The 17,765-nt window shown below is 39.5% G+C and overlaps 1 protein-coding gene across 5 annotated transcripts in view; it reads left to right on the top strand.

Moving 5' to 3' along the window:
* The window catches only part of GRIA3 (glutamate ionotropic receptor AMPA type subunit 3), a 2,740,455-nt gene that overhangs the window by 2,362,518 nt on the left and 360,172 nt on the right, over window positions 1–17,765 (top strand). For 2 of the 5 annotated variants that reach the window (XM_044057326.1, XM_044057329.1), the window contains exons 13-14: window positions 7,654–7,901; window positions 8,457–8,571. In XM_044057326.1, coding sequence (XP_043913261.1) covers window positions 7,654–7,901; window positions 8,457–8,571 — 363 coding nt within the window. The remainder of the gene's footprint in view (window positions 1–7,653; window positions 7,902–8,456; window positions 8,572–17,765) is intronic. The other 3 variants (XM_044057328.1, XM_044057325.1, XM_044057327.1) reach the window with 2 other exon arrangements.

The following is a 17,765-nucleotide window of genomic DNA, read 5'->3' as shown; positions in this document are numbered from 1 at the left end:
GAAGTAACAATCATCTCCTTTGGTGTACAAATAATGTCCAATATGTTCCATTCCCTTGTCTGTCTGTTTACAGTCTGCAGCAATTGTTATCCCTGAAGATCTACTCTAATAATTCCTTTACAATTGTTGTAGAATCAATGTTATTCCAGTCTGTCCTGGAAAAATGTAAGTCCCTACCTACTATGATTTTCCATCCCATGTTTCATGCAAGAAATATATGAATTGTTCTAGGTGACCAGCAGTTGGATTGGGTGGTCTGTACACACCAACATTTGCAATCTGTTCACAGTTGTGGTTATTGTGACAGTTAATCCAAATATAAAAGTAAAGTCCAGGACACAACCATAAATGCAAATCTTCTTTATATTCTCACAAAGTACAACAGATGAGCGCTTTCATCTAATAACTAGACTTCATCAGATAAAAGCACTGGTACCAGTAACAACTTTTATACATCAAGTCTCAATCAACAAATACACTTAATTAAAATTTAAAGTGATAGACATGTTCACTATTAACTTTCCTGTTTTAATGTGTCATATAAAAAAATATAAAATGTATTTGTAGTTTAAGTGAATAAATTTAAACCCATTTGTACAATCTCTAAATTATAAAATCATTTTTAAATATTGTGACAATTACACAATCCACAGCATTGTTGATATCACAAAACATATCACGTCTCATAATATTTAATCCCTATCGTAACACTTTCTGATTTTTGTTAGAATGTCTGTTACAGTAAAAATTTATAACCTGCCAGAAGTGGTTTCCAGTCATTGTTCTTTAACCATGTTTCAAAAACAGTAGCATTATCGATCTTATATGAACGTAGCAAATTTTTCAGTTGTTCTTCTTCTTTCGGCTTTTCCCGGTTAGGGGTCACCACAGCAGAACTCCGGTCTGCAAATGATTGGCAGTAGATTTTTTTTTTTACGGTGCTGAGGTGCCAGCTCGACACCCAACCTTCAACAAAGGCACGCCCATTCACGCATGTCTTTCGAACTCCACTCGACTGCGGGGAGGACATGCAGACACCACACAGAAGGTGCTTCAGCTGAGAATCGAACAGGAGAACCTCTTGCTGTGAGGCGACAATGCTACGGCTGCACCAGCTTTATTGCTAATGCTTCCAGCATTAACAACCAGCACAGATAAATCAAGTTTTACTATCTGCAAACTGTTAAGTGTCAGACCTGTTAAAATTCATGTAATGTCAAATATTGCAGTATATCTGAAAAAAGTTTCTTCCCTTGTCTTGACAAGTTGATGTCATCATGCTTAAATACATGTGCCAACAGTATTAGGCTTGGATTTTCTATACATTTCCATTTTTTTTTAAATGGGACATTTTTCTTGTAGAAATTTCCCTAAAAATTATTTTCATTCACATTGAACTGACTTTCCTTTCCATGTGTGATTTTTGAAAAAATACATCCCAACACCTGTACAAACTATGTTATCTAAGAAGGATGTAAGTTGCCTACTATCATTCAGCGAGTTCTTAAGGAAAAGATTGTTTGAACTAAAATTAATTGAAACATCTCCATACTTCCTTACATTTACATTAAGGCCAGAAATAAGATTGGCACTCTTTTCCTGTCTGCCTTGAAATTCATAGTTTTGATCTGAATTGTGTGTATTTTTGAATAAGATCATTATTGTAAAAGAGTTTTTGTATCTTTTTTATAAGAGTTCTGTGTCTTAAAGCTGCAGTTTCCCTGTCTTACAGACATTTAGAAATGCCCCTTTCATTGTATTTTAACTCATCCCATTCCTCAGGTTCTCCTCCACTATGCTAACTAACTGAATGAAAACTGCATAGGTTGCAGGGAATGATGCCTTAATGTGGTGCTCTGCACACCATTGTGATCAATAGAGCTCTGTTGCCTGAAGTTTGTGCTCATGATACTGTCACCCTTAATGAATCAGTCTAGCAAGAGGGATTAAGACAAAATAGTCCACAAATTCCACCCCCCCCCATGACGCATCTTTAAAAGAATTAATAAATTGCTCCCAGAACAGGGATACTAGGACCTACTTTTGAATAAGGTCTCGGGCTTGTGTTTGGCAGTGAGTACCCAGTGGCCAGGTGGCCCATACAACTGGATCAAGCTCATTAAAAAAAAGTTCACAAGGCATAAGGTGGGTGTTGCATGTCATGCTAGTCAGATGGGATTCGGGAGCAGAGTGGAGCATGATAAACTGCACACTGGCAATGGAAATTGTCTCTTGGAACACAGAATGTCACTTCAGTCATTGCTGGAGAAGGGGCCTGAATTTGTGCTGGATGCTGAAAAGTACCTTACAGATTAAGTTAGTTTTACCTCTAATACAGCACTGCTTCTAAAACCAGACTTTTATGTCAGATAGTGTGTTATTTCTTGATTTGAAATTCCCTTCTGAGAGAGGCTTTATAAAATAGTCAAGATAAGCAGATGTCCTTGAGTATTGCATTTAGTGCATTGGATGAGAAGGTCAATTCAATAAAAAACTAGAGGTTGCATCTTTACAAAAGGGAAGGAGCAAATTACATAGAAATGAGTGGAATCTGTGGAAGAATACATGCAGAATAATATTTAGAAGGAGAAGCAATGTTTAAGGGAAGGCAGGATTTGAGAAATTTTTGTAATGTTGGATTGAATAATTTATATTAATATATACTGTAAGCTGGTCAGGCTTATGGGCTCTGAAAATTACCCAGGTCAGTTGATGCTCTACTTTTGTACAAGTGGATGACTGTTGCTGTCTTCCTTTCATTTAGTGCACAGCCTGTTTAGAGGTTGATATTGAATAACCTCTGTAAGTGGTCAGACAAGTCATGCTTTAGACTAACTAGTAGTCAGCTCAGTACATTATCCAGCTCCATAACAGTTCTTAAGAGATTTTATACAAGTTTAGATGCAGTTATGAGATCTGGCAATATAGGAAAGGGAAGAGATGTTGCAGAGGTCAGAGCAATCACTAAAACTGTTTTATATGTTACAAAGCTCAAGTCAGGCAGGTAAACTGGTACAAAGAGCACTAGTGTTGCTTCTCTAGCACAAAATTAAGATCCCAAGGAATTGCCATAGGTTTTCTTGGAGGCCTTTTATGCAAAACCCCTTTCAAAACATTTTGACATAAGAATGTATTGAAAAGGGAGGCTCCATGGGCAGAAATGCTGAAATGGCCGATAAATGAACCTTGACAGAGGCCATAGGATAGTAACTTGCACAAATATTGTAAAACAAGAGCATGACTAGTCCTGAATTGGTGCTGGTTATGTTGTTGGCACCAAGTAGAAACATTTCCATTTGCTGATGTATGATTTTCTAGTAACAGGTTTTCTTGCCTCTGTTAGTACCTGCTGCCCATCCTCATTAAACAGGTGCCTAAATGGAATTAAGACCCTATCATACAGGCATTCAGTTGAAGTTGATTGGGGTCAGGGTGAATCAAACACCCATGATCTTGTGTGAGATCTATTCAGTGCGAAAGCATGTGGTAATTGCCCTTGGCCATTTCCAAAAGAACAGAAAATCACTGTTACCTTGGCTAGAAGGGAGTCACCACAATGATTTTGGGGATTCCTTCTGAATCTGCAGAAGTACCCTGGATATCAGTGGAAAGGGAGGAAAAGCATATAGGAACATTCCTATCAAAGGAATAGAAAAGGCATCTGTCTTCCAGGCCTTCTTGCTTGGGTCCTGGAGCAGAATCTTGCCATCTGAGATAGGAGACAAACTCCTCCCAGGTTAATCAAATCTTGGAAGACCCCTTAATCTAGTTTCCATTCACAAGGGTTTGCCATTGTCCTGCTCAGCTTGTCTGCCACACAGTTTTGCTCTGATGGAATAGAACAGTAGAGTGAGACTGTGCTGTGAAGCTATATCCCAAGATAACATGGCTAGCCTGCAAAGGAAAATTATCTGCCCCCCCCCCACTTGCTTATTGATGTACCACATGACCATGGTATTGTCTGTAACAACTTGAAGTGGTCCTGGGGACCAAAGATGATTCAGAGTGTTGAGTTCTTGATCAGCACAAGCATCTCCTTAATAATTATGTGCTTGCATCTCTCCTTGGTGTCCCACACCCCCTGCACTTTTATTCCTCCTGAAACTGCTTGCCAAGCAAAGTCCAAGGCATTTGTGGAGACTAATTGGGAAAGGGAAGGAGAAGGGGATGCCTGGATTCAAGGATATTTGCTGTCTCCTCCAAGTGATTTCTCTTCTGACAACCTCCAGGAAGGGAATTTGAAAAGACAAAGGATACTGGTGCTAGGACCAAAGAGACGTCAGATACCATTGTATTTTTTTTTCATGTGAAGTCTTTCCAGGGATATCATGTGAATCATACAAGCCATGAGACCCCAAATCCTGAGGTATTCCTTCACAGTGACCAAAGTCACAGTGGAAAACCTTAGAAATAGATATAGATCTATTGTTCCAGGGGAAGAAAAGCACTTTGAACTAAAGTGCCTAGCTGACACCCCAGGAGCACAATCCTGTGTGGAGGAGTCAAAAAAGACTTTTAAATGTTTTGTTGGAATCCCAACTTGTATAAGAGATCTCACACCCAAGTTAGACATTCCTGACACTTTGAAAAACATCCTACAAAGATAAGCAAGTCATCTTAATATGGATAAATGTGGATATCTTGTAGCCTCCATTGAACTATAACTGGAGCTAGACACTTTGTGAACACTCTTGGAGCAGTGGATAGTCCAAAGGGTAAAGCAGGGAACTGATAATGTGACCCAGACACACACAACCTTAAGAAGCACCTGAAGTCTGGATGAACAGGGATGTAATGATAATAATCTTTTAAATCTAGTGTTATAAAAAACTTGAATGAGGAAGAAGTAACATGTTGTGAAGTAACATCATTTTGAACTTGGGTACTATCACAAACTGGCTTCAGAAAGATAGATCCAGGACTAGTCTTCAAGCATTTTCTTCCTTTGGAACCAAAAACATCCATGTATAAAAACATTTCCCCACCTGGGAAGAGGAAGTGGTTCTATCACTCCCTGAGACATCATATGGTGAAGGATAGGTAGACATAAGAGTCTGGTCTGGTTGATGAGGAATTAAAACTTGAAAAGGAGGAATTTCCTCCCACTGCCATCTGTAACCTTGATGAATGATCATAAGAACTCATTAATCTGAAACTATTTGTTGCCAATAAGAAAAGTGGAGATTCTGACTTTCTGGAAGGGAAAAGGAGCCACCAAGGTGGAAGGGGGTATAATGTCTCTTAAATAGTCATTCTGACTTTTTAGACTGCAGTCCTGAATTCTTTTTGGGATTCCCTTGCCATTTCTTCTTAAACATCTGTTTATCTGCATTTTGTTGAGACTGTTTGTTTTTTTGTCAAAATTGAATGAAGGGTTAGAAAGTCCATTAGAAAATTTGGAAAAGGAAGGTTGAAAAATGTTATAGCTTCCCTTTATCAACTTACTTCTTGCCCCAGCAAAGGAGCACCATAAGCCAAACTTGGATCGTTGATGTTTCAGAGGAACGTACTGTTCAACAGCAGGAAAGCTCTGAAGAGTTTGGCACCCAAACCTCTCTTTTTAGACAGCTTATCCTAAGCTGACTAATGCTTTGGGCATGTGGAAGGTGCCCTGAAGCTTTGGAAACCATCCAGTTGTTAGATTCTGTGCAGGATATAACCCATATAGCTTAGGCCACTGCAGCAGTGATCAACATGAAGAACATCACATAGATAATTTCATAAGTAGTTTTGTTATCTACCAAGGTCAACCCTTTAATTGTACTTTCAGTACTGAAATTTATAGCTCAAGAGATGCATTACAATTAAAGGCGCATATTGCAGTTAGCTAGCAGCACGTAAACTGTCTTATACAATTTAATACATTCCTTTAGTCCCTGAGCATGGAAGGTGGAACTTTCATGACAAGGTGTGTACATTTGTGCATGTGATTATCCAGCTATTGTTTGGTAAATGTACTGCTGACTGGAAGTTTGTGTAAGCCACACCTTTGTGGGAGGTATTTGGGATCTAGAGACACCATCCATTGGAGGATTGGAGATTGGTGGGTAGTTTAGAGGTGTGTCTTAATGGTATTGTCTTTTGTGTAAGGGTTGTTGTTGGCTAGAGTGGCTTGATTTCATGGAAAATATAGATATTTGAAGGATACATTGCATTTAAACCTCACTACAGGGTGAGATACAGAGGTCCCCCTTGTGGTAATTATACTTGTTCGAGATTCTAGAGATAAGGGACTGTGAGTAAACTTGTTTTGCTGTCAGTCAACATTTCTGGTAGTTAAGCAGAGCTTTTCTTTTGTTTGCCAGGGAGTGCTTTGTAATTACAGTAACAGTATTACAGCCACTTTGTCCAAATTAGTACTGCTCATGAAATAAACTCTGTAGAAGAAAGTGTGTGTGTGTGTGTGTGTGTGTGTGTGTGTGTGTGTGTGTGTGTGTGTGTGTGTGTGTGTGTGTGTATAAAGACGGATGGTAATTAAAGATGATGTGAAAAATACCTAGAGGCACATTTATTTGTTCTAAACTTAATGAAAAATCCATGGATATCTCAAATTAGAAAAAGTAGGTTTAAGTGTTCTGCTGTGACATGTGACAGATAACTGACCACAGGTTTACATTTCCTGAAAGCTACTCCAAAGTACGAGTCACATGATATAATCCAGTTAAACTGTTTTATTAGGAAGGCAAACATTATAATGCACTAATACTGACAGATCCTTGCAGAAAACATACATTATAACAATGCCCTTTATGCTGTCAATATAATATATTAGTCAACAGTAAAACTATTCCTAGTGGCATTGGCAACTTTGTAACACTACTAAAGCTTTTGAAATGTGTGTGGGAGCAATCTCCTCTGGTCTACTTATACCACTGGTCAGTATGATGGTTGTATCTAAATTGTGTTGGATAATATATTAAAATGTAGTACATTCCTTCACAGGTGTGAATTTCCTGAGTGTGTCGCATCATATCAGTGTTATAAACAATAAAGGGCATTGTTTCTTTCCTAAGTCCATTTCTCTTTCCTAAGGATACAGTAATAACTCATTGGAAATCACAATGTAGAAATCAGCTGCAGAGTCCTGTGGTATATATCTAGGCAGCAGCAATCTATTTGAAGACAAACGTTTCATGTGCTTATATAATACTCGGATACCATTCAGAAATATTACTTACTGATAAATACTGCCAAGAAGCATGCTGTGTACTGTCTTGTTCAAAATCAAATTACACCAGTCCAGAGAAAGAAGTGGGACTTTGATATTTTGTGGGTGATTTCAATTGCAATGCTATCCAGAAAGGCATATATATTTGTTTCTGATTTTCAGTGTTATCATTCCATGTAAGTGATGTTCCTTTAACTGGCATAAAAAGGGAGAAGAATGTTAATTATGACTGAATCTAGCAGTCAGAGCATGCTTCGGATCATCTGTACATGCATTATTACATTAATGAATAATATGTCACAGCACAAAATAGAACAAATGGGCTCTATTCGACTGGCATGAGTGAGCACTATAATTCATTTCTTACTATGATTACTGATTCTGAACATGTAAAATAGATTGATACTAAATACTTAAAGCCAAGCTCTGGGCCCAGGGTATTTTAATAATCAGTTTCTTTTTTTTTCCCTTGTTTTCTGTTATAGAGATCAAAAATAGCAGTGTATGAAAAAATGTGGTCATACATGAAATCTGCAGAACCGTCAGTGTTTACCAAAACAACAAATGATGGTGTTGCCAGGGTTCGAAAATCTAAAGGAAAGTTTGCCTTCCTGCTAGAGTCGACAATGAATGAGTACATTGAACAGCGGAAACCTTGTGACACCATGAAAGTGGGTGGAAACCTTGACTCCAAAGGCTATGGAGTGGCGACACCAAAAGGCTCAGCATTAAGGTGGGTGGAATAATATAACAATGTTCTATATGTTGTTATAGTATTCCACCTACCCTGATGTTATTGTGTTGTCATTTTCTTTCTTATGGATTCTAGAGGTAACTTACAGTTTATAGTCCTTCAGTATTCCTGGAGTTTTTTTTAAATGGTAAATTATGCTTTTATTTACTTAATGCATCTATACTGAATGTTATCTCTGTCAGTTGTCCTCTCTGACTACTTGTGTCCATTTTAATTTTACAGTTCAATGGCTTTTTCAATTTAAATGGTAAAAGCCAAGTAAAGCTGCCATATGTCATGAATGTTAATTGCACGGTGTACTGTTCTTGTCACTTTAATCTCAGACAAGTTCCCCATCCCGCACACTTCAGTTTTGAACAAGTGTTATCCTCCATGCCACCTTCCAATATTTAACACTGTATTTGTTGTGCAAACCCTTTTTCTATTTCCGTATTTGTGAAATTTAGTCAATTTGTCCTCTCGTGCTCCTTTTGTACGTGAAGATTTCTTAAGAATTTGTGCATTTTCTTACAAGATATCTTTTATCGTTTCAAGAAGTGCTGTTAACCTGGCAGTATTAAAACTGAATGAGCAAGGCCTCTTGGACAAATTGAAAAACAAATGGTGGTACGACAAAGGAGAGTGCGGCAGCGGGGGAGGTGACTCCAAGGTCAGCCTCAATGTCACCACAATCGGGTACCGTAGAACAGAGTAATCGGCAAGGCTGTTTTCATTTTAAAAGAAAGTTGAATGAAATACTTAAATATTAATGATGGATTAATAAATTCATCAATTCTATAATCCTTCACATAACAGTCTTTGATCAAACAGTAAACCCTTCCTAACTGATGAAGCCTGCATTATTTATTAACTTTATTTATCTTGATTATGACAGTTAGATACAAAACAACTATACAAATCCTATATGCAAGAAAAACACAGTTATACATGTGATATCATGAATTGTATTTGTTTAATTAATGGAGCATTTGAGTTATAGTTATATGCAAGAAAGACATAGACATTTAAAATTATTTTTTAAATGCTTATAAACGGAGCCGCTAAGTTATAGCTGTATACAAAATAGAGATCATTATACATTAGATATGATTTTTAATATTATTTTATTAATGTTGCCTTTGAGTTACAATTTTATAAATATTTATATTGGACAGATTAAGTAGTAGCCAAAGAACAGTTTAATATACCAAAATATAATAATATTACTTTGTAGCTTCTTTACTTAAACTTCAGTTCAATGACATTTTAAACTTATGTTTACATTTCACTTGTAAGGTTGGAGCAAATTTGTGAGATGCAGCTCTCATAGGCCATTAAGAACATGCTATTGACATATGGTTGTAAACTGATGTGTCTTTAAAGATCCCTTACCTGATAAGGTTATTGGTTTGCATACAGCACAAGGTATTGGTTTATGAAGGCTGTAATGGTGCTTGTCTGTAGTCTAAGTGAGCTGGATTTTGGTGCTTTCTGTCTGTAGGAGAGGTATTGAGCAGAGGCAGTCTATTTTGCCCTAAATATTACGATTTAACTATTTCATCTAAAAGGACATAGAATGGATTAGCAGAAGTGTTGTGCACCTCTTAATCCTCATGCAGAGATGAGGTACCACCCATTAAAAGTGCAGTCATACTCAGTAATGGTCCATTTGGAATTTAACCTTCATTACTGATAATTTACAAGAAAACTTACTAACGCTTCCCTACATCAGCGTTAATCTTGACATCAGCAATCAAAATGTACATCAGTTTTCCATTACGTTCAGTATGGTTCCTTTGTGTTCCTTATGGATGAACAAAATGAAGAAATTTGCACAGAATGTTACTTTGAGTTGTTAAATGAAGTAATGGTGCTTGTCTCGAAAATAACTTATGGTAAAGGCATCATCTGTGTTGGCATACTCCTGTTTAGATTATTCCTAATGGGACAGTTTGCCTGTTTATGTGCCATCTTCACATCCATGTAGTGGTACTGCGTCAGTTATATCAAAACTGTGTATAATACCAGCACTGCAAGGCCTGGAATAAGTGCATTTTGTGGTCTTGGTGAGTTTGCTTTAAAGCTGCATGCGTTTTTGATGATTACTAGTAATATTTCTGAGATTTGTTACTGGTTTAACGTTGCTGAAAGTGAAGAAAGGGCCTAGCTATTTCCAGGCCTCTGATTGCTGTAGTACCTTAAAGAGTGTTATGTTGCAATTGATCAGTGTTTGTTTGAATTTTTTTTTACTTTTTTGCATCTCTGTGTTATAAATTGTCCGTATTTGCACAGAACTATTTTCATGTTGCCATCTTTTACTGTGCACTACACAGTTCCATGTATCTTGAGCCACATTCTTCCCTATACCACCTAACTTCCCCGTATCATTAACAGTGTGATTAGCAGTATCTGTAGTACAGACACCTTTCTGCAGTCATGCAGCAAGCCACACTGTGCACAACTGGGATGCATAGTAGTCTATAGCTGCTCAACTTTTGCAAAATTAGCTTGTAGTTTCTCCACATTGCCATTAGCATTTAGTAGTTACATAGTGCATATTCAGCAGTTACAGAGGACAACTAGTTATTTTCTCCACATTGAAGTCCAAAATCTATCTCATTTAAATGAATATAGTACTCAAACAAATTCTCTGCATCCCTAATATAAAATAGAGGGTGAACCTGGTTGCCTTCCTTCTGTTACCAGCCTCATAGCACTTAGTATCCTTAGGCAGAGTAGCAACTACCAGATGCTCACATATAATGAGCTTCTGCTTAGTATAAGACATTCCGTTTTAACAGATGCAAGTACTTAAACATGGAGGATCACTCTCACAACAGGACACTGATTGTGAGCAGCACATACTTCAACAACATTCTGTACCATCCCTGACTAAAATATGTTAGGCTGAGGCTGCAAAAAAAAAAAAGTCCTTGTTAAAGCTTTCTAGCTCCATGAATGGTAGAGCTCAGCAAAAATCTAGCACCACATCATCTTCTGGCACACTTCCAACAAGAGTCTCCAGGATTTTAATCATCTCAGATCCAGTATGCAGAACCACTGTACAAATAAAAAAAAAAATTACTGAGTGGTGACTGCATAGTGAGACACAGCAATTGTCCTTTCACTAAACTGGAGAAGGACGGGTGATATTGCTACTTGTTAATTAGTAATAATGACAATAAGCAGTATGTCTGCACAATACTTCAAAAACAATAGTTTGTTAGTTTATCAAAAAAAATTTGGGGTATGTAGGTTTGTGTGCATATATATTATTATAGCGGTGCTGTGGTAGCGTTGTCGCCTCACAGCAAGACGTTGTCCCATTCGATTTTCGGCTAGATCGTCTTCTGTGTGGAGGCATATGTGAATGAGCGTGCCTTCGTTGAAGGTTGTGCATCAGGGCTGGTAACTCAGCACGTAAAAATCCACTACCAATCATTAGCGAACCGGAGTTCCGCTGTGGCGACCCCTAACTGGGAAAAGCCGAAAGACACAACATTATATTTATGGAAAGAATATGAATAATCTGACTGTTGTCACTGTAAAAAATAATTCTTACTGATAGCATTGCTATTTGTAAAGTTTTAGTAGCTTTTATTGTTTTCAAAATATTTACATTTGTTTATCTTAGGCTTTTTGTGTTGATTTTTTTTTTTTTGTCAGAAAGGGACAAGGACTTGTTAACATTATAACACTGGAATGCAAGGGTGTGTAAAGGCTGCTAGACATGTGATATTCCACACCACAGATGTGTTATTCCACACCACAGATGTGTTAACAAGATAAAGACAATATAAATGCTGAAGCAACTTTTGTTCAACAGTACACGTCCTACAAAAATCAGAAATAGAACTGCATACAACATATTGTTTTTTGCTAGACACCCGTGTCTCATTTTTGACCTCCTTATGTCTTCCCTGTCATTAAAAAAAGCTATCCTCTCTGACATCTCTTAGGATAGGTGTGACCTACTTGAATGGCTGATAATGTCATATCATTGCAGCATGTACTACTAGAGTCAGTAGATCCAGATAATGCTCAAAGTGAGCCCTATACTAGGTAATAAAGCAGGCCCCACCAGCCATACCAATTTCACATTACCTGACTGTATCTCCCCAATTACCATAAAATATTTTTCAGCCTTATCAGTGTGCAAACTATTTACTTCTTTACTTTTACAGTTATCACAGAGATATGGATTTTGTTTAAAATGTTTATTTCAAAATTTACAGCCTAAACAATGATAGCCATTTTCTAATCAAAACACTCAAAAACAGACTTAGCATTATAAACAGCAAATTTCTCATGACACCGACATTTAATGAAAATACATCTGGCCATCTGTTAATTTACAAGAGATTTGACAGGATTCATAATCATATATCCACAACAGCCACACGAGTATCAAGGGCTCACAGTAGTAGCAAAAATAAAATCAAAATGATATAAATCCACTGTAGCCGCCACAGCAGGTTAAAATAAAAACTTCATTAATACCAAATGGATAAACACTTTCAAGCCACTGCTCTTTTTCAGATTCTATAAACCAATAGAAATAACATCAATTTTAAACCACAAAGAACCAATAAAAATCAATAATGAAGTGTGGGGGGGGGGGGTAGGCGAGCAGAACCTGAGCTTCCTACTATCTTCCACATGATCATTAGAAAGAGGGGGATATGCAAACAAATGTAGATTCTGCAGCACAGAAAGTACAGTTTTGTACCTACCATAAATGTAGATGTTCGAAGATCCACATTGCTGCAGTCCTTACATATGGGTAGTCCGCTGTCCTCGGTCGGCCCGAATACCAAAGTATTAGGCTGACGTCGGTCATGGGCGCTCAGAACTGACATCAGAGCGTCAGGGTATAAGAGCGCATGACCGACGTCATATCCTCAGTCTTTTCTTGCCCCAGATGTCAGAAGGCCCTAAAAAGAAAGCCCACAGCCAAAAACAGAATACTTCCCAAAAACAAAATATGTACAAATCACAGCTACCACCCAAACCATACAACCATTCCAAACTATAGAGGGGAAGGAGGGAGGGTTAATTGGACTGCAGCAATGTGGATCTTCGAACATCTACATTTATGGTAGGTACAAAACAGTACTATGTTCTTCATCTCACATTGCTGCAGTCCTTACATATGGGTAGAATCCCAAAGCAGAGGTAAAGGGAGGTTGGCAAAATCATAAAGCATTAGGAGCCAAAATGCCCTGTAATATTGCAGTGGCAAATCCAGCCCTAGATTTAGAATAAAGAGGAAGGTGGTAATGTTTAGAAAAAGTATGCACTGAACTCCAAGTAGCTGCTTCCAAAATATCTTTAGTAGCCACCCCCCTTAAAAAGGCTGTAGAGGTAGCAGTAGCCCTAGTGGAATGAGGCCTGATTCCAGCCGGAATCTCCTTACCATGATGGGAATAACAGAAAGCAATGCAAAACCAATCCACTTAGAAATAGTTTGTTTAGAAACAGGCTTTCCCTGAGAACCCAAGGCAAAAGAAACAAACAACTGCTGAGACTGTCTGAACCCTTTAGTTCTGCTCAAATAATAACGCAACTGCCTGTGAATATCCAAAGTGTGCAAAATCTTCTCCCCTTTATTTTGGGGATCTGCATAAAAAGTAGGCAAATGAATAGTTTGGTTCAAGGCCACACTAGAAACCACCTTGGGCATAAAAGTAGGATTAGTACGTAAAGATACCCTATCCTTATGAAAAATTAGGAAGGGTTCAACTGCCATAAGGGCCTGTAATTCAGAAACCCTTCTTGCAGACGTGATGGCCAACAAAAAATCAGTCTTCCAGGACAAAAACTTCAATTCGGCAGTAGCTGCAGGCTCAAAAGGAGGTAAAGTAAGTTTTTCCAACACAAAATTGAGATCCCAGGCAGGAGTAGGAGCTCTACGTGGGGTCTTATGTTCTTTGCCCCTCTAAGAAATTGCTTAAACAAAGGATGAGAGAACAAAGGAGGGTCACAGTCATAGTGAGCAGAAATGGCTGCAGCATGAACCTTTATAGAGGAGAAAGACAAACCCTTGTCTAATAAATCTGTAAGGTATTGAAGAGAAACACTTAAATCAGGCTTGGAAACATCAAAGTCCTTTGCTTTGCTCCAAACAAAAAACCTCCTCCATTTATCAGCGTAAACTTTCCTTGTACTAGGCCTTCTGGCCTCCAAAATAACATTCAAAACTTGTTGTGGAAGCTGAGACCCTCCAGGGTCTAGAACAGAATATGCCAGGCTGTTAGATGCAGGGACTGAATCCTGACATTGAGGAAATGATTGCCCTCCTGTGACAAAAGGTGCGGAATCGAAGGCAAAGGCCATGGAGGCTCCTGTACTAAACTTCTCAGCAGAGGGTACCAGTGCTGTCAAGGCCAATCTGGAGCTATCAGAATCATGGATGGCTTGTCTTGTCTGGCCTTCAAGAGTACCTTTGGGAGGAGAGGCAGAGGTGGAAAGGCATAGACGTGAAGATTGCTCCAACTGAAGGATAGAGCATCCACCTTCCAAGCTGTGGGATGAAACATTTTTGTGCAAAATTTTGGCAACTGGAAATTTAGTGGAGAAGCGAACAGATCTATGTCTGGAGTTCCCCATAACACTGTCAACCTTCGAAATACATGAGGATCCAATTTCCATTAGTGAGGATCCACTATCTGTCTGCTCAACACATCTGCTAAGGAGTTCTGTGCTCCTGGTAGAAACCTTGCCTGAAGATTGAGGTGTAAACTGAGAGCAGTCTCCCACAAAATCATCGCTTGTCTGCAAAGAGGGTACGAATGTGTTCCCCCTTGCTTGTTGATGTACCACATGACAGTTGTGTTGTCTGTTTGAATCAACACTTGCCCTGGGTGCAGTAAATCTTTGAAAGCCATCAATGCAAATTGGACTGCTAACATCTCCTTCAAGTTGATATGCAAATGTTGAAGTCTGGCAGGCCACGTGTCTTGAACCCATTTTCCATTGAGTTGTGCTCCCCAAGCCTTGTCCGAGGCATCTGTCGTTAGAATCTGACTCACCTCTGGTCGGGTCACAGAGAGTCCCTTGTTTAGGTGACATTCCTGAGCCCACCACAAAAATTCCTTTTGAATGCAAGGTATTATTTGAATGACAGTGTCCAGATCTTGGCAGTGTTGTGTCCATACGTTCTTGAGATACCAGTGGATCTTCCTCATATGCAGTTTGGCATTGGGAAGCACCAGGATACAAGATGCCATGAACCCCAAGGCTTGAAGGACTGTCCTTGCAGTCAGCCTGGACCGTAGAGACAATTGATGGAAGTAAAGAGAAAGGTTCTTTTGCTTGTCCGGGGTCAAAAAAGCCATCTGGGAAGCTGTATTCAGTCTCACACCCAGAAAGCACATTTCCTGAGAGGGTACTAGACTGGACTTTGTTTCGTTCACAGAATACCCTAGGCACCTTAACACTGCCATCACATACTGTAGATGATGAAGAAGTTCGTACTTGTCTTGAGCAAGAATCAGGCAATCGTCCAAATAAGGATAAATTTGTATTCCTCTCAACCTGAAGAAGGCTATCACTGGAGCCAGAACCTTTGTGAACACCCTGGGCGCAGTAGATAAGTCAAAGGGCAATGCAGAGAACTGATAATGTAAAGTCCCAGCCCGAAAATGCAGGTACCTCCTGCAACTGGGCCTGATAGGAACATGAAGATAAGCCTCTTTGAGATCCAGAGTTACCATCCAGTGATCTTTGCCCAACAGAGGTAAAAGCTGTTGCAACGTCAACATTTTGAACTTTGGAATGTCCAGGAATGTGTTGAGGATAGATAAATCCAAAATCGGTCTCCACGTGTTCCCTTTCTTTGGTACTAGAAACAGGCGAGAATAAAATCCTAGGCCCACTTCTGACAGAGGGACCGGCTGTATGGCTCCCATTTGAAGAAGTAAAGAAATCTGCTTGTAAGCCTCTACCCTTTGTAGAAAAGGAACGTCTGGCATACCTTTGAAAGGAGGCAATGTATGGAAATAAAACTTGTAGCCTCGGTTGATAATGTCCAATACCCACTTGTCCTGGGTGACTAAAAGCCAGTTTTGCTTGAAGAGTGCTAACTTTCCTCCCAAAGGAGCTGCCAGGCAAGAAGAATCTGGCAGCTGAAAATGCAGGTCATTGGGCCTGTTTACGAAAGGACTGCCCCCTGCCCTCACCTGAAGATTGTGCAGGTGAACTCCATGTTCTAGGCCTGAAAGTACTCTGAGCTCTGCCCCTACCACGTCTAGATCTACCTCTAGACTGAGAATCAGAAGAAGGATACGTCCACCCCTTAGTAGGCCAATTCCTACTAAACTTTGGAGGCTGCACCTGCAAGAAGTCTTTAACAGTCTGCATAGACTTAGCCTTGTCTTCCATCTTTTTCAAGACCGACTCCACAGGGGGACCAAATAAAACTTCAGACTGTAAAGGAGCATCCAAAATTCTAGTTTTAACATGCTCTGACAAATTCTGATCCTTAAGCCAGGCGTGCCTGCGAAGAACTGAACCAGTGGCAGCCACCCTGGAAGAAGCCTGTAAAGCATCAAAACCACACTGCAAAGAATGCTTACCCACCTGTTCAGAGACATGTACCAAATCCTGTAATTCCTTACACTCAATGCCCTCTGCCAAAGCATCCACTTTAGATTTTAGTTGAGTAAGGAGGAAATTCTGATACTTCAACATATGAAACTGGCAATTCAAAGCCCTCATTGATAAAGTAGAAGAGGTATACACCTTTTTACCCCATCTATCCAAAGCTCTAGCCTCTTTATCTATAGTAACTGGATTCTTTACAACAGAAGCCCTGACACCCTTAGGTCCCTGGCTAATAGTTTCTGGGTCTGCCCTAGGACTCTTATATAGATATTTATGAGCCTCAGGTACTCTGTAATACCTGTCCGGTTTAACTGGCGCAGGAGGCAAAGAATCTGGATTAAGGGAAGCCTCAGAGAAAACATCTTGCACAACATCCAAAACAGGAGGTATAGCCAAGGGCCTATGTTGTGGTAAAAACAAGAACTCCCTAAGCCTCTTCCGTGAATCAGAGAAATCCTGACCTTCCCATTTAAAATGCTCCCTCATAGAATGAAGTGTTTCTGAGAAGGAAAAATCTTCTGGAGGAGAAGCAGAAGGAGTGGAATCCTCTGCATCAGAATCAGAATAAGTAGGAAAATCCTGAATGTCTTCAGCCGAAGACTCTGAATCATCTGAGGCCTGTTCCAAACTCTCCACCTCTGGCTCCACTCTGGGCCTCTTATCAGGAGGGGGCATAGAACCTCTTATCAAAGTAATTAAATCTTCTGCCATTTTAAGCATGTGCTTTTAGGCACAGAACCTGCAGAACTAGGACTGACACCAGGAAAGGTAAACTAGCCCTGCCTTTGGAAGAAGCCTTAGAAACAGAAGGAGAAGGCCTAATCCCTTAGGTAAGGAAGGAGAACAGTAACCTGAGAGGCCCCTCAGCCTGACCTGCCTCCTGAGAGGCCACATCTTGCAAAATCAAAGTCTCCTCCTGAGACTCAACTGAAACCTCGGCCGGATCCACAGATTCCCCGTAGTTCCTAAAGAGCGGCGTCCGGAACGGACGACTCATCCTGTCTGGGTTTTAAAGATTTGTCTTTGCGCTTCTTGCGGTAGCGGGCGTCGGAGGATCCGACGGCATATTATAATTACACCGCTTACCGAAGACAAGCCTAGCGCAATCTAACCTACGCTTGATGGTGCGCTTATTAAAATTAGCACAAAAGCGACACCCGACTACGTCGTGCTCAGGTCCCAAACAAGGAATACAAAGAGAGTGATAATCCCTATGCGGTATCTGTTTCCCACAAGAAATACAATTATTCACTTTTTCTG

Source organism: Protopterus annectens, chromosome 15.part0 (genome assembly GCF_019279795.1).
Source record: "Protopterus annectens isolate FY-2018-M chromosome 15.part0, PAN1.0, whole genome shotgun sequence".
Lineage (NCBI taxonomy): Eukaryota > Metazoa > Chordata > Ceratodontiformes > Protopteridae > Protopterus > Protopterus annectens.
This window is presented reverse-complemented; position numbering and strand designations above follow the sequence as displayed.